This window comes from Stigmatopora argus, chromosome 14 (genome assembly GCF_051989625.1).
Source record: "Stigmatopora argus isolate UIUO_Sarg chromosome 14, RoL_Sarg_1.0, whole genome shotgun sequence".
Taxonomy (NCBI): Eukaryota; Metazoa; Chordata; class Actinopteri; order Syngnathiformes; family Syngnathidae; genus Stigmatopora; species Stigmatopora argus.
In genome coordinates, this window is record NC_135400.1 from 5,010,179 (window position 1) to 5,028,157 (window position 17,979).

The 17,979-nt window shown below is 40.5% G+C and overlaps 1 protein-coding gene across 3 annotated transcripts in view; it reads left to right on the plus strand.

The window, feature by feature from the left end:
- The window catches only part of clec16a (C-type lectin domain containing 16A), a 32,896-nt gene that overhangs the window by 2,451 nt on the left and 12,466 nt on the right, over positions 1–17,979 (plus strand). The window contains exons 5-15 of one of the 3 annotated variants that reach the window (XM_077618224.1): positions 1,707–1,812; positions 4,232–4,355; positions 4,798–4,972; positions 5,065–5,115; positions 6,526–6,642; positions 10,855–11,164; positions 13,013–13,124; positions 13,202–13,302; positions 14,750–14,869; positions 14,951–15,060; positions 16,461–16,505. In XM_077618224.1, coding sequence (XP_077474350.1) covers positions 1,707–1,812; positions 4,232–4,355; positions 4,798–4,972; positions 5,065–5,115; positions 6,526–6,642; positions 10,855–11,164; positions 13,013–13,124; positions 13,202–13,302; positions 14,750–14,869; positions 14,951–15,060; positions 16,461–16,505 — 1,371 coding nt within the window. Of the gene's footprint in view, positions 1–1,706; positions 1,813–3,409; positions 3,686–4,231; positions 4,356–4,797; positions 4,973–5,064; positions 5,116–6,525; positions 6,643–10,854; positions 11,165–13,012; positions 13,125–13,201; positions 13,303–14,749; positions 14,870–14,950; positions 15,061–16,460; positions 16,506–17,979 lie in introns of those variants that run through there. The other 2 variants (XM_077618225.1, XM_077618226.1) reach the window with 2 other exon arrangements.

Sequence of the window (17,979 nt, forward strand, 5' to 3'; positions counted from 1 at the left end):
TACAAAGCAAATCAAAGTAAATTGGATCATTGAGAATCACCAAATCAAATCATTAAGACACACATGCACACACACGGGTTTCAAACCATCAAATCAATTTTCGTATGACACAGAGACAACCCAAGGAAATAGATAATGGAGTTTCTAAATGATGATTTTATTTACCGAGGCAGAAAAAATTACAAACTTGTCTCGCCCGCTGTGAAAAAGTAATTATACCACCCTTTGTTAAATCACAAAATAACTGTGCTAATCACAATTGTAGGAAAGCTGAATTTAATTTCACAGGCCACACCCACACCTGATTACCACCACATGTTGAATCAAGTAAACACTGACTGTAATTTCACACCTTTAGGGCACACTTAAGTCTAAATTTTCTCTAAAATGGACGGGGTGCCCAATCAGTCGGTGCGCCTTGTTTATGCACTAAATTCAAAATTTAGTATGACCCTGACCGCTTCTTGACCGGACGTTTGGTCGCCAGACTTTTGGTCGCCGGATGTTTGGTCGCGGACGTTTGGTCGCCGGACTTTTGGTCGCCGGATGTTTGGTCGCGGACGTTTGGTCGCCTGGACCCAAACAACCGGCGACCAAACGTCTGGCGACCAAAAGTCCGGTGACCAAAAGTCCGGTGACCAAAAGTCCGGCGACAAAACAAGGTAAAACAACACGTCAATAAAAGCCAACAATGCCTCTGAGCAGTTTCACTGAGCGGACGTGTGAGTGTATAAGAGTTTGTATGTACATGAGTTGTCCCCTTAGGAAGGGACGACAGTCAGGGTCTTAACAAGTTCTCCAACAAAACACAATAAAAGTACGGGAAATTTGGAGCTTTTCTTTAGCCTAATAATTAATAGGGCATTAAGTATGACTAAATAATAATTTGCAGTTCGTATTTAGGGAATTTGAGCAACAATTTTAAATGGTAATTATCAATAACCTTCCGGGTGACCAAAGGTCCGGCGACCAAAAGTCCGACGACCAAAAGTCCGACGACCAAAAGTCCGGCGACCAAAAGTCCTTCCGTGTGCTCGTAGCGCTTTTATGACCCTCCATATAAAGACGGGCAGGGGGAGTCGCACGAGTTACGTGACGATTTGGAATGGATTGTCGATGCCTTGGCCAAACCACTGTAGTTTGAGCTTTCGTCAAAGCTGGAATCACTATCACGAAACCCCACGGCGACATTTCTTACCTTGACAATTAAATGTAACCTAGCATTGTTAGCGAACTCGCCCACTTGGCTGAACTCTGTCGGATACAGAAGATGAGGACTTTGACAGATTTGTAGATGTTTGAATATTTTGACTTATATTTTCGCAAATACATATTTCATCAATAAAACAAAATCAGACTCAGTTTTGCTCCTGTTGCCTTTTTTAATACATACCCTAGCATGCATGCTAACGTGTGTGTCACGCTAGCACAACCATTGCAGCGCGTTCTTTGTAACGAAGTGCCTTTTGTATTGGCAAAAAACAGAAAATACACCCACAACTGAGGCGGCGCCCTTTCAGGCGGTGCGTCCTAAAGGTGGGATCCCTGGTTTGTTGAGAATATTGGAACACATTTCCAAGTCTCTATGAATCCCAAGTGTGAGGCCAGTGAATTGCACACGCAGGGAAATTATAAGTGAGAGTAAGTAGAAAAGAGCATTGGCATCGAGGCATTCATTTTTTTCTTGCTCTGTTTCCCACGAACAGCACACCAATGACTTTGCCCTGTATACTGAGGCCATAAAATTCTTCAACCACCCTGAAAGCATGGTCCGCATTGCAGTCCGCACCATCACTCTCAACGTGTATAAAGGTGAATTTCATGACCTTGCATGCACGCATGATAATTATTGACACCCTGATGCGCACAAATGCCTCTCCTATGGATCCATGACATGCTACAAATGGTCAACTTTTCTTTATATTTCTTCTTTTTGGTGTGGCATTTTTGACTCATGGGTAAAGTAGTGATGAACAAATATTTGTTTTATCATGCATTAATCATAATTCTTTTATTTAAGCTGTGTCTTTATTGTGGCCAGAACTTTTTGTTTTGTAATGTGTGGTAGGCCACATTTTACTGTATCAAAAAACATCACAGTATCATCGCATTCACTGTACATTTTAATTGGTTATGAAAACTTGTATCAGCCATTTGAAATACCTAATTTATTCTACTCTCATGCTCCCAATGTTTTGCTTACTTTAAGTAAGCAAATAGATTGGTATAGTGCTATGATAAGTGGCCGAAATATGATATAGTATTTTATTTTTTTAACTTCAATATTCTATATTGGCGGCCCGGCGGGTGAGTGGTTAGCCCGTCGGCCGAGTGGTTAGCCCGTCGGCCTCACAGCTCTGGGGTCCTGGTTTCGAATCCAGGTCGGTCCACCTGTGTGGAGTTTGCATGTTTACCCTGGGCCTATGTGAGTTTTCTCTGGGTACTCCGGTTTCCTCCCACATTCCAAAAATATGCATGGTAGAGTGGTTGGACAGTCTAAATTGACCCTAGGTTTGTGTGTGAGCGTAAATAGTTGTCCGTCTCTTCGTGCCCTGCGATCGGCTAGCCACCGATTTAGGGTGTCCCCCGCCTTTAGCCCGAAGTCAGCACCCCCTGCAACCCTAGTGAGGATAAAGCGGTTCAGAAAATGAATGAATTAATATACACTCATACCTTGAGATACGAGCTTAATGCGTTCCGGGACTGAGAGAGACTTGACGGATGCACTCGTAACATAACATAAACTTTGAATTTAACTTAAATGAACTTAGATTCCTATACACCCCCTTAAAAAAAGTTTTAATCTTACGTTACACTAAATTTAAACCTTATAACCAAGGCAAAGAGGTTCATGTATTCCACCACGGCTTTCGAGGCGGACTTCCTGCTTCTCCATACGTATTGGGGAGCCAGGTCCGTCACTCATGTTTTTCGATTATTTTGTGCTTAATATCAATTGTCATCATACGCCTTTTATTCGCACTACCCTTCATTTCACGGGCTTGCTTTGGACCCATTGTGTTTCCCTTAATACTGCACTAATTAACGCAACAACAAAAAAACACGGAAAAAATGCAACACTCCGCCCAGTGCTTTGCATGAGGGAGATGCGTCTCGGCCACATGGCTGTCTCGTATGCTTGTATCTCAAAATTTGTCTCGTATCTCAAAGCAAATATTTGCCCGGAATTTTACTCGTATCTCAAATTCCTCGTATGTCGGGGCAGCTGACTTGGGGCGAAAAGCAGACTACTCCCTAGACTGGTCGTCAGTCAGCCGTAGGGCACACAGAGGGACAATTGACCATATGCACTCACAATCATACCGCCACCAGCGGGAATCGAGTCCGCACCCGCCTGGACCGAAGTCAGGGGAGTGAACCACTACATACACCACAAGTTGGCTCTGTTCAGGACCATTCCCAAATATTTGTTCAAACCATCAAATGAATGATAGATAAATAAAGCCTAAGTCTAGATTTAATCTTGTTTGCAGTTTTTAATGTAAAATAGCAACTTTTGTCGTCCCTTCCCATCCTATACCCCTTCATATCCAACCCAATATTTACATTAACACTGTGTTTGTATGTTTCTCCCCACTCTTCCTTCTGAACAACCAATCCTTCGACTCTCCTTGTTCCTCTCCTCTCCCCTCTGCGTGCCCCATCTGCCTAACTCCAGTCTCATGTAAGTAGGTTCCATTCATTCGGTCTTATTCTTGGGCTGGGTATGCCTAAAACTACCTTTTCATTTGAAGTTTACAAATCAGCAGCAAACCAAGAAACGTATTGTAAGTTCAACAAAAGAAGCATAGTTATCAGTAACCAAAAAATGGTATCGGTGCAACACTAGTTTCCAGCAAGACTGAATGGGTGCCCTATATTTCAAAGAAAGACACCAACATTAAATGATCAAATCACACACACCAGTTTTATATATACCCAGCCTAACCTTACCTGCTTTAGTGTATTTGTTGTAGGTATGGGACTTTATTTGAAATCCCACTTCTGGTTGATCATTCTGTATCACCCATGTACATTCACAAAGAAAATTTGCATGCCTTATTATTTATTTCCATTTTTGAGGAGAACTTTATTTTGGACATTCAAATACAGTACATGTTTTCCATTCAAAAAGTGCATGAGTGCATGTCTCTGAAAATTTGAAAGATAGTGCTTTTATCCCTAATGTGTGGTGGTAACAAGTGGTCTGACTAACCATTTTACTCTTCAGTGGACAACCAGCACATGCTTCACTACATCAGAGATAAGACAGCGGTGCCGTATTTTAGCAACTTGGTCTGGTTCATCGGTAGCCATGTCATTGAACTGGACAAATGTGTGCAGACAGATGAAGAGTAAGTAGCTGCAGTCTCCCTATTTCTATTTCCCCTTTGGTGTTGAATGATCTCTGTTTTATGGCCTGTAGGTGTCAGGTTTGTACCTTGTTTGTCACTAGCTGGAGCACCCCTGCTTGTTGAAACCTCTGAATATTTTGAATAAGTGCTGATTCAATTAAATTGGGGGGGAAAAATTCAGCGCATGAATTCAATTCAATGAATGAAACATTACATTAATGTGTGCATGCAACAAATTTGGAATTTGCTGTAAAGTATTTTATTGTATTTATATTGTAGTGTGTTGTAGTTTGACTCTGACTGATACTTTTAAAAATGTTTTCTTAATGGAAACATTGACTGCAAGTCAAAAAGACATATAACCGATTATTAATTTTGGTGAACTATTTTTTGATTACTGTATTTGGGCAGTAAGTCACTAAAATCAGTTTTGTTTTTTTAGGCACAAAAACCGGGGCAAGTTAAGTGACCTGGTAGCAGAGCATCTTGACCACCTCCACTATCTGAATGACATACTCATCATTAACTGTGAATTCCTCAATGATGTTTTGACTGACCACCTACTCAACCGTCTGTTCTTACCTCTTTACGTGTTCTCATTGGTGTGCCAGGAAACCGTAAGTTGATTCAAGCAGTGGTGGACAAATAAGAAGAAAATGGTCATATGTGACTTTTTGTGACCTTGACTGGAAATATTATATTTTTTAAGGATGAAGAGCGAAAGATCAACCCACAGGTTTCCCTCTACCTGCTGTCACAAGTAAGCAACAAAAACACCTGACTATTACAAACCCATGGTTATAGACACAAATATTACCTCTCGTCTTATTACAATAAACAGCACTACAATCTTTTAGAATTGAAATGTGCTTTAACTGCAGAATTTTAACATTAATTTGAGGGAATTTTCTAGTCAGGTAAATTTGGTTAAATGCAGACAATGATGTAAATCATGTATTTTTACTTTTAAATTCGGAGTATGGCTCTCAAGGAATAACATTTGAAATTATGGATCGTTTATGGCTCTCTTTGTCAAAAGGTTTCTGACTCCTGCTGTGTGTTGTTCATGTGACAAAGTAACTTTCATTTGGGTGGTAAAGAGTAACCACGTAAATTACAGTGGTACCTCGTCATACGACCGTTCGTCATTCGGAATGCTCGTCTTACGGGGGAAATTTCGATCGAATAATTCGCCCGTGATGCGGTCAAAATTTCGTTATGCGACCAAGCCAGGTGGCCATGGCATTTTTTTTGCATATCTTTCGTGTACGTATAACAATATTTACGAGCACCGGATGAGCTATTCAGACCAGGAAACGCACAACGCCCATGCGCGGGGAAAAGAGGGCTTTCTGGGTAATGAAGTATACTCGTGCTCGCAACAGCATCCCCGGGGATGCGAACACAGATGCTACAAGCTAAAAGGAGCCGCTAGCCAGCGCCCCCGAAGCTACCATGAGCAGCGGGGCGATCGCTGATAAAAGACTCTGCTCGTTGGCTGCTCATAAGAACATCGGGGGCACTGGCTCGCAACAGCATCCCCGGTAGAAACTCTATCATAGTCGCCGTTCGAGGGGATGCAAACACAGATGCTACAAGCTAAAAGGAGCCGCTAGCCAGCGCCCCTGTAGCTCGCATGAGCTGATAAGACTGCTTGCTGCTCGTTGGCAAGTGGTCGTGCGTTCTCCGATTGTGAGGACATTTGTGTGCATCATTTTCGGAATATTTTGAAGGGAATAGTACGACAGCAAACAGCCCATGGATAGCGAACGTGAGGGTGGAGTGTTTGTTCTGTTTACGAGTGCGTCGTGTTGAAAACAAACCGAAGCCCCCCGCCCCTTTTGTGCGTCTCTCTCTCCCCTCGGCGAAATCCGCCCAATTTTAGTTAGATTAAACACTTTATTTCTATTAAACCACTCGTTATTTATTACTTTGTCAATATATGGCGAATTATAAGAAATAAAACATTTTTTTCAATCCAATATCCTGTTTTTGGTGTTTTTTTCAGAGAGTTGGAACGAATTAATTTGTTTCCCATTCATTTCAATGGGAAACTTTACCTCGAGTTACGAGAAACTTGTCATACGAGCTCAGTCCCGGAACGGATTAAGATCGTATGTCGAGGTACCACTGTATATTGTATTTATTTTTCCTCTTTTGTATTCTCAAGGTGTTTCTCATCATCCACTATCAACCCCTTGTCAATGCCCTGGCTGATGTCATTCTCAATGGAGACCTGTCTGTCTTTATCCCGCATTCAGGCGTTCACAACACACAAAAGAACATCGTAAGTCGTGCATTTTTAGGCATGATACACAAAATAACATGATAACTATGCAAACACCGAAAGGTCGGAAAACATACAATAAGCATTGAAATATGATTGAAGAGCTGTGGTTAGAGTGGGGACCACTGCCAAGATTGAACACCTATCCCATAATGCCTGCTGTCTTTCATGTATCAGTTGAAAGTGAAAACTAAGAGGAGAAGTGCTATAATTACTCAATCAGGGAAAATTCCATTGATTTGAGTGTTGCACAGTGACTATCATAACAGATGTCTTGACATTGTTCTTAAACCGTAACTCTTGGCATGATGTCAACTTTGTATAAAAAGTTTCATCAAAATTTACTAAATCAAACATAATGGCACCTGTCGTAAGCAATTATTCATGTTCACGTGTCATGTCACAATTGTGACAGTCTTATGACATTGTAATAAGCATTCAAATAGAGTGAAATCCTATTTTGTTTTCAATTAGGACATTAATGATATGTAGTGCATTCCTTTGAGTAGACATTAAAATTTATACGATTACATCTAAACACCTTAATACTTTCATTCAGTGGTACTAGTTTTGTTCAATAAAAGGATGTGGGGAAACACTAAAATGTTAGGGGCATACTCACTTTGTGTAATACAGTAAGTTCCTTCTTGCATTCTCGCTACCACCCACTCACTTTCCAATCTTATCTACCTAAACCCTCATTCTTTAGAGTTTACCACACCCCAACCCCCATGGAGAGTGAGCGGTTCAGAAAATGAATGAAATAATTTAATTTAGCATTTATGTCTGTTTATAAGGATATCAGGGAAAAACATTTTGTAACTTTAACTCTAGTGGAAAAATGTATTTCTATTTTTGGCACGTTTTGGTTGCGTAGACCAGAAATGGTTTGGGTGTGACGATCTGTGACTTTAAATTACCATGACCTCCATTAATTTCTCAGCATCATCTCGAGAGCGTGAGCGGTTTACCAGAACATAGTCATCTAAAACAGATGTTGCACTCACGCCCCCTTTAAGATACTAGTATGTGGTTTATGTGCATGCTGCAGCTATGACAAAGCAACCCCACTGGTTTCATTGTTTTTAAAGTGTTTGCTTGTTTCCGGAAGTACCAATTCTAGGTCTAAATTGTTGTTTTTTATTGAATTGTCTACAATAGATATCCGTCTTTAATTGTATCACGTCAACACTAAGAGTGCCAAATCTTTTCACCACCATCATTTTCCACTGGGAATAACAACGCTATTAAGGCAGTGAGAGGGTAAAGACAAGGTCATTAATAGGAGTGTAACAATAAATCGATATTATAATCAACAGTGATATATCGCAATACTTTGGATCCCATTGAGTTATCGATATTCTCTCGCAATTGAAACTCCTTCTTACAGGGGACTCCGCCAGGCGTTCCCAGCAGACCCTCACGAATCGTTTGGGTCTCCCGGGCCACATGGGCATCTGCCACCACCATCGGAGCCGACTCACCACCAAGTGGTGATCGGTTAGCTCCACCTTTACCTGAGTCTCCAAGACATGCGGCCGTAGGTCCGATGACACGAACACAAAGTCAATCATCGAACTGCGGCCTAGGGTGTCCTGATGCCAAGTGCACATATAGACACCCTTATGCTTGAACATGGTGTTCATTATTGTCAGTCCAAAACGAGCGCAGAAATCTAACAATAGAACACCACTCGGGTTCCGATAAGGGGAGCCGTTCTTCCCAATCACTCCCCTCTATGTCTCACTGCCAACGTGAGCATCGAAGTCCCCCTGCCGAACGAGGGGTTCCCCCGAAGGAGTACTCTCCAGCAACCTTTCCAACGACTCCAAAATGGGTGGTTAATGCTGTTTGGTCCATACGCACAAACAACAGTCAGGTCCCGTCTCCCCACCCAAAGACGGAGGCTTGTTACCCTTTCCTTTACTGGGGTAAACCCCAACATACAGGCACCGAGCCAATGGGCAATAAGTCTGCCCACACCTCTCACCATGAGCGACTCCAGAGTGAAAGAGTGTTCAACCCCCCTTGAGAAGAGTGGTACCAGAACCCAAGTTGTGCGTAGAGGTGAGCCCGACTACATCAAGCCGGAATTTATCGACCTCACTCACTAGCTCAGGTGACATTCCACGTCCCAGGAGCCAGTTATTGTAGCCGGGGATTGGACCGCCAAGGATCCCTCCTTTGGCTGCCGCTCAGCTTTCGACGTACCCGACCTCTTTGGCCCTTCTCATAGGTGTTGAGCCCATGTGAGGGGGAACCCACGTCGTCTCTTCAGCATGTGCCCGGCCGGGCCCCATGGGTGTAGGCCCGGCCACCAGGCACCTGACCATCGTGCCCCTCCATAGTGGGCCCCCGGTGATTCGCGTCCGGACGAGGGAATCCGTAGTTTATTGGTTTCTCATCATAAGGCGTCTTTTGCAACAATGGTTGCAAAATGCAAACATATGAACGCAATCACTGTTACGAATAAAAGGAAAGTCTTTTTGCCATCTACCCTGATATTTGGAATCATTTCCGTCTGGGTTTGTTATTGTTTCCTCCATTTTGTTTTCAAACTCTCACACTGCAAGGGGTAGAATCAAACAGGTGACTTGCATAAATTATGGTAGCCTGTATCAGTGGACTGCAAAAACAAACGAAAGAGAGACTATAAATGTTGACAGTTTCTCCAATGTGTAACGTTTTTCGTTGGGACCGTGTCTCCGAAAATCCGTCTGGAAATCAGGAGGAATTAATCTTTTGGCAGGAGACTGGGTTTATGCTTGGAAATCGGGAGACTCCCGACGAAATCGGCAGACATTAAGTATGCTATCTGTATCTGTACTCGGGCCTAAACTAGGAAATGCGTGTGCCTTTGCCAGAAATGGCTAGCGCTTACATCAGCACTTTATTTAGTGTGACATCTGCTTTGATTTATAATGTGTTCACACTTGATCGGTGCAGTGAATAACAAAGGATGAGTTATCTAAAAAAAAATACTTTTTAATGTGTGTGGTTATTGGCATCATTGCTCAGTTTTACAGTAAGACCTGGTTCTCATTCTCTTGTAGAATTCTTATCGTAGACACTAGCTGTTTCCTCAGCGTGGGTGCGTCTGTGGTTAGGTCTTGTATCTGTATGTGTCTTTGCAGCTGTGATGTAGCAAGAAATCATTAACTCACTGCGATCAACCTGACACATCATTACCACTTTACTATAAAAAAATAAGTGTCTATCCCTGAATGTGTGGTTTGTGGCCCGAATGGTTTTTTCCAATGATCAATGTGAGCAACTGCCCAGGGCACACGAAAGTAAAAAGATGTTTTCTTTTTCAATTATATTACCAGTTGTCTCGATTATTAGCTCATTTCCACGTAAGCTTAGTGGCGTAGACCATTATGATATAGTTGATAATAGTGTATCACAGAAGGCCAGAAAAGTCAAGTTTAGGTTCAATTCAATCATCCAGGACATAGTTTAATGCAAGCTGTATTCAGGAGTACCCTTGTCCCATTTCCGGAGTTTATCCGGAGTGAATGCGATTCACGCAAAATCGAAAGGTGCTGAAGTCGCACAAGACAAATAATTCGTCAGAACTGGTAACTCGGATGATTCACAATGCACTCTTGTTACCGAATTCTTCCGGTTTACGGTACAGTTGAATCAAGATGGCCCTAACGATGGTGTGAATTTTAAGACATTTAAATTGGAAATTTGGTACTTTTCTGAAATGGTTGCTTAAAAAAATGTAAGTGACAATGGCTGCGAAGATATGGAGATAGGGAGTGGCGACAAGGAAGAAGTGGGAGATTCCAAAGCCTAATTTGCCCTAAACTCTAACTGTTGGCGCTGTTGTTTGTGTTTTATAATTTCTTGTTTTTGACCTTTTGTTACTTCAACAATTTGTGTTTAGCTGTGTGTGCGTGCAAGTGAGTCTACAAGAGCACTGACTTTGGTGACTTTGTTCGTCCAGGCCTCTGCTCGCTGTTGTTATTGTGGCAAACTGAGCAAGTGGTTTTAATAATTACTGCTGTTATCTTGTAACACTTCTTGATAACTGTCTAGCAACAATAGTGATTTTAGTGCTTGGTTTTCTGGAAACAGGTCTTCCTCATTAGGTCCAGAATGTTCCTATTTACTATTGAAAATCTTAAGTGCTAGGACTATTAACCTCATTTCTGACTGATGTAATATTTCACTCATACTAATGACACCTTTTTATTATCCCAGGCTAGTTCGGCAGGAGTGCGTTGCTTCACAAAACCTCCAGAGTCTTTGGAGCGCTCCCTGGAACTATCCCGTCACCGTGGCCGTAAGAGAACACAGAAGAGGCCAAACTACAAGAACCTGGGCGAAGAGGATGATGACAGGGGTGCCATGGGAGGAGGAACTGGAAGCCGGGAAGGGCCAGATGAGGGCTGGGACGATAGCGGCCGAGGAGGCGATGGAGGCCGAGAGAGGGAGAAGGGAAAAGGTACAGAGGTTGTAGGAGCAGGTGGGAGTTCAAAGGGAAGCAAAGCGAGTGTGGAAACGGCGGAAGGTGAGTATGAGACTTGATGGATACAAAAGTACAGGATTCTTATTTTTACACTCCCATTAGTCTGCAGTTTGCCATCTACCCCTCTTATCCTAAAGCAACCTCTCTGCAGCAGTCCTCGTCTCCAAACAAAAAAAAAGAGAAATAAGTTCCAATATCAGCCACCTTAGCGCATTTTTGTCCCCATCATCTTAGTGAAAGGTGACCATCAGTGCATTTACTACATGACATTAATACATTCTCTTTGCCGAGTTTTGAGATGAAGCCTTCCTGCCTCCCTGCGCAGTGCATTTTAATCTTGCCATGGTGACCACTGATCACACATTCACTTCTCTTTAGAAGTCAACTGGGCATTTCACAATGACATTATCCATCCTGTGCTCCTCACCTGTCCGCCTGTCTCTTACTCTAGCTCTGTGTGCATGTATTTGTTTTCAGTCAAATTCCTGAATAGTGGAACTTCTTCATATTAAGTACAATCCATTGTGGAATGCTGGAAACAGATTTTCATTTTGTAAAATCAAATACCATGGCCAAGTCATGGTGTTGGAACAGGAGTTACAAAAGTTGGTACACCACTTTTAACCCCTTGACGATTTGCGTTTCACTTGTGTAGACACCAAATCAAGTTAAAAAAGTTATTTCATTCACTGCCTTTGACAGTGGTAGGCATCAAATCCACTTTTACTCTGGGGCTGTCAGTAACCAAATGATCCCTGCCAATTCTCCTAATCAATATTAATTGGATGTCTACCCACTATGAATAATAAACAATCAGGTAAAATTGTATTGAGCTGTTTTATCTGGAATGTCACTAATTCGGAATAATAGGTATCAAGGGGTCAGTAATAATTATAATAAATAAAAAATAAAAAAACATCCTAAGGAAACTACAAAAATGAGGTTCCACTATTCATTTCCTGTTCATTCATTACTTTGACCGAATCTTTAAAAAAAAATTGACAAACTTTTTTTTTTTACTCTCAGCCTTTTTTTAAATATCTGCTTCCTTTGCATTGAGTCAATCATGAAGGCCTCCAATAGTGATTGCGTCATTGCCCTGAGAAGACACTGACCAGTGTGGAAAAAGTTTAACCACAGTCTTCTGTTATTCTCATAATATTTGGTGTTGGTTAGTGTCGCACTATATGGGACAATAATGACGTCATCAGTATCGAGGAGTAATACATTAAATTATGTGTCGTTGCTCTACAGTACATACTTTTCAAGATCTACTTTTCAACCACTGGTCACCCGATCCAAGCTGTAAAAAAAAGAAGGCCTTACCAATTTAAAGATAGCCAACCAATTCTCCTGTGAATTTTAATTATTTTGTCACTAGTAGACATCCAAAAGTAGAAGGAAGGCAGCAAATGAACTAAGGTTTAATGGCAGCCAATTGGGTCAAAAATGACATTTCTTACTATGGCCAAGATACATTCTCCCATAATTAGTTTATCACTAGTAGACATCCAATCCATTTGAAGCGGGAAGGTGGTAGCAAATGAACGAAAGTTCAAGGAATTTGGTAACGTCAATTAGTTAGGAATTACTTTATGGTCAAGTAAAAATGCAGTATTAAAAGTAAAAAGAAAAAAATGGAAATTCGGTGTATTATCGACATCGGTATGGGAAGCCAAAAAATGGTATTGGGACAACAATAGTGTCTATACAACAGCTTGAACTAGAAGGAAACTGTTTCGAAATGTGTAGAGGAAAAACAAGTTTGCCAAGGTCGGTCAAGTGAAAAGTTAAACACCTTCAGATTTTTCATGATTTTGGGGGGGATTTAATGAGTAGTTCAAAACTTCACTGTGCTTATTATCAAACAACGAAGTTTCCCCCCTACAGAAATAGAGATGGTTGTAATGGAGACATGTAAAATGTCGGAACTGACTGAGCAGAATATAACGGATGAAGAGAAAAGCGCAGCTGCCACCCGCACGAACTCACAGAGAAGCAGGTAAATGTTAAAAATATGCATACTTGTGATGTGATTCACAAGTGCAGTATATGATTTCATTCTCTCTTGTTCCACAGGCCTTTCTTAGAAATGGTGTACAGTGCCCTGGACTGCACCAATGATGACTACCATGCACTGTTTGTCCTTTGCCTGCTCTATGCGGTCTCACACAGTAAAGGTTGTCCTTTTTATGCATTTACTGTATTTTAGGCAGTCGCTTTGAGGTAATTGGCATCTCCATGGTATGCATTCACAGTGATGCAGCAGAAAAGTTCATTTCAAATTTATTTGATGCAGAACAAGTGAACCCACTCAACAGTGTAATAAGAAAATGCAACAGGCACATTTTTTTCAGTTAAAATGTCAATATTTATTATCATTGAATTCTTCTTATATAGTTTAGATGTTCAAGTACTATGACATTTTGTAGTCACATCATGTATTACAAGCGTTCTAAAGTGTTTTTTGAAAGAGTAAAAAGGAACAATGCTTATTATTACTATTTACAACTAGCAGTGGAACCTCCGGGCACCTCGCGATACAATACAATTTGTGAGACAAGGCTGGCGATAATCATCTGAAGATATAGCGATATAAAAATTCTTGAAACATGGGACAGGAAATCAGTCTATGAAATTTTTGATTTTCTTGAATTTGGTGGCAACCTGTTGCTTCCTTTATTAAACAGTTACATCTTTTTAAAAATGGTGTGACCATATTACCACACCCCTAGTAACTAGTAGTATTTTATTTTTATAGTTGCTGTTATGCTATTACTCATTTCTATGAATCATTTATTTTTATATCAGTTGATCACATTTGACTCCAGCCTTGCATTGTGCTCTGGAGAATGTGGACTTTCCCTAAATTTCTAAAGGTTGAAGCAGCCTCCAAAATGCCTTGCAATGAAGAATTAAGAATTTTATTTATTTATTTATATATATATATATATATATATATATATATATATATATATATATATATATATATATATATATATATATATATATATATATATATATATATATACCTCATCTCATTTTCTGAACCGCTTTATCGTCATTAGGGTCGCGGGGGGTGCTGGAGCCTATCCCAGCTGACTCCGGGCCAGAGGCGGGGGACCCCCTGATTCAGTGGCCAGCCAATAGCAGGGCACGAGGAGATGGACAACCATTCACACTCACACTCATAACTAGGGGCAAGTCATGTAGTCAGCCTACCAAGCATGTTTTTTGGAAAATGTGAGGAAACTGCAGTACTTGAAGAAAACCCATGCAAGCCCAGGGAGAACATGCAAACTCCACACAGGTGGACCGACCTGGATTTGAACCCAGGACCCCAGTGCTGTGAGGCCAACGCACTAATCACTCAATTCACCGTGCCGCACTTCATAAAGGGTTTAGTGTAATTTTTGGATGATGAAGTTCACCTGACTATGAGCCGCACCCACTAGATTTGATAAGAAAACAGCATTTCTTCATATAGAAACCGCACAGAACTATAAGCCATAGGGCTTGATGCATGGGAAAAATGGTTTATAGTCAGAAAATAACAGCATTTAATTGAAGGAGAGCTGTGTCTCATATCTGACTTGATCTTATCTTATTGCTTTTTTTCCCCCTTAGGTATAAACCGTGACCTTCTGGAGCGACTCCAGCTTCCTGTTCCTGACCAGGAAAGAAGTTCCTACAGTGTGGTACTTGCCGAGAGGTTGATTAGAGTAATGAGCCAAGCAGCGCAACCCGGTAACATGCTTTGCTGATGTTTATTTTATTTTATTTTATTTTATTTTTTGCTAGTTCATCATGGGTTTCTTCTGTATTTAGATGGAAGAGTGCGTTTGGCGACCCTGGAGCTCAGCTGCCTTTTACTGAAGCAGTCTGTGTTATCCGGAAGTCCATCTATAATCAAAGATGTTCATCTGGCCTGCCTGGAGGTATGACACATCAGTTTCCTGTATGACATATAAATGCACTTTTAGACCTTGATTAAAATAAATATTTTATCAAAATTGAATTTGGCTAAATATTATCTATCATTCACTGTTGGATTTAAATAGTTATACCCATTCCTCTAAAACAATATCACAGCTCTTATAACTGTTACCTCATGGTTTTATTATCACCCCATTATTTCAAGATTATCTCCCCACCCTTCTTTGCTTATGCTGGTTTACAAGAAATAGATGCGTCACACTACTTGTGCCATTCATGACATTGCACAACACTTTTTGAGAACATTCCTTTCATCAGTATTTCTTAAATTCAAGTTAACGTGAACCATAATTTGAGACACTTCTTTTTTTGTTTTTAACCTATCAATGTAAGAGCAGTAGAGACACAAAAAGTGTCACTACTTTAGTTAGCATTTTCTAAATAACCCATTGGCTGCCATTTATAAGGATAGACATTCAATCAGTTTTAAGTTGGAGGCCTGGCTTTTATTGTTCATGATTTAGTGCCGCTGACATAGCTGGACGGCAAATTCATTTTGACGTTGAGGCGCTATTGAACATTTGTTCATTCAAATGGCGTCAAAGGCAGCAAGTTACGATACTATGATAAAATCAGTTGCGATACTATGATTTGTAGTATAAAATATGTTTTTTTGGCAATACTTCTTTACATCTGAAATATTTTGTTTCCATTAAAATTAAAAATCTATCAACGCATTTTAATAAGCCTGATCTTTTCTACACAATTCTAATCCTCTGAACTACATGATCGGGCCTGATTTCCGATCAAATAGCAAATAGCATAACGCAAGAGTAATCAGATCTTCATTATGGAAATATTTTACATTTGGATGGTTTTTTTTGTATATTACTTTTTTTATTAATACATTGCCCAGGTATCAGATCGGGACTGCGTATTGGCAGATCTTCAAAATTAGGTGATTCCTACTCGTTCTTGGGTGCAAAAATATGTATTCAGAACAACCCCCCCTTAAAATTCACACAAATATACACAGTCTAAACGAAACCCATGCTGCATGCGTTAAAGTCAGGCCAAAGTATCACAGTGACATTGAATAATCCAACTGTGGTAAAACATGTGACCTCTCACTCTGTAAAGGGTGTAGCTGCACATAAATAATTCCATCAATCTTCTGAATTGCATGGATTAAATGTTGTCATTACATTTCAGTTTCTTCAGCTGTTTGTTTTTTAATTTTCATTGAAAGTTTAATATACTGTAAAATAAAAAGGGACTTTTTCTTTTGAGTCTCTCTACTCTATGTAACATGCTGTATTGTAAATTCAGTTTTACAATAAGAAACATGTAGTCGCATGGTTTAACTTCATCTGTTACATTTTGTGGGGCTTTTTGTACACAGGGTGCCAGAGAAGAAAGTCTGCACTTACTGCGCCAATACTACAGGGTAAGCGTGCAAACTAACACAAATGCTGGAAAAAACCTTTCAATGTATATTCTTTAAAGGTCCTGTGAGGTCAAATTAAAATGAATAAATTATTGGAGTGGGCTAAAGTAAGGACTGTTACGAAATACCATGATAAATTTGGATGAAAAAAATGAGTAATATGTAATAAGGATTTGAAAATAGCTTGACCTGTCAGTTCTAGGATTCTGTAGGTGTGTCTGTGCCAACTGTAAAGGTACTTGCTAGTGCATATGCTAATGCGGTTAGCATGTTTGCTCTGTCAACACAATTGTGCATTTTTCAACCATCCAAGCTAGAATAAAATTGTGAAGAAGACAGCGCAGGGCGGCTGAGTGGTTAGCACGTCGCCCTCACAATGGGGGGCATGGGTTCAAATCCTGCTCGGTCCAACTGTGTGGAGTTTGAATGTTCTCCCTGGCTTTGTTTTCTCCGGGTACTCCGGTTTCCTCCCACATTCCAAAGACATGCATGGTAGGCTGAGTGGACACTCTAAATTGCTCCTAGGTATGAGTGTGAGTGCGAATGGTTCTTTGTCTCCTTGTGCCCTGCAATTGTCTGGCCACCAATTCAGGGTGTCCCCCACCTCTTGCCCAAAGTCAGCTGGATAGGCTCCAGAACCCCCTGCAACCCTAGTGAGGATAAAGCGGTTCATAAAATGAGATGAGATGAGAGAAGACAACGTGTTTCTGAGTGTTTCTCTGAATCGGCAGCAAGTGCAGCTGATGCAAGGTAGAGAGACAGGGGGTACTCTCCCGTTAACCCACATACTAAAATAATAACTACCCTTTGTAAAATACTCGCTGCAGAAACGGGGAGAATTCGGAATTTGTACGCCCCTTTGTTATAGGAACAGTTTGTTAGTGGACTGCAGAATCGCCAAATTTTGAGGAGAAATAAACACTTTCACGTTTGTCCTTTTGCATTTTCGAACATGTCTTTATTCCGCTTCTGACACAGTTTTTTTTCGTAGTTTGTCGAGAATTATGGCAGCGCACCACTTTCTCAAACGGGGCATAGCAACTCTCAATTAGTGAGGGCGGTGGGTCTTGTAAAATAGGTCTCAATTTGTGTGGCTCCTAATGAAGACATCACTTGTCCAATCCATTACAATTGGAAGGTTGAGAGTGATTTATTTTTTGCTAATTTGCTGCTAATCCCCTTACTTTAAATGGATTGAATGTCAATCGCAGCCATTTAGTTAGAAAACTGCTATTACCAAATAAAGAATGTATGCCTATGTCTGGCTGTTTCTCCATATTTATCTTCTGAATTGTATGTTAATATTTCAAAACCATACAAATACGATATTTATTGATGATCAAAAATAGACATTTTAGAATTTTACTACACAACTACTACTGCTTTATTAGTATGTATTAGTAAATTTCAACATCACAAAACCAATGGTGTTCAATATGGCATACAAGTCTTTTTTTATTTTTTATTTATTAAA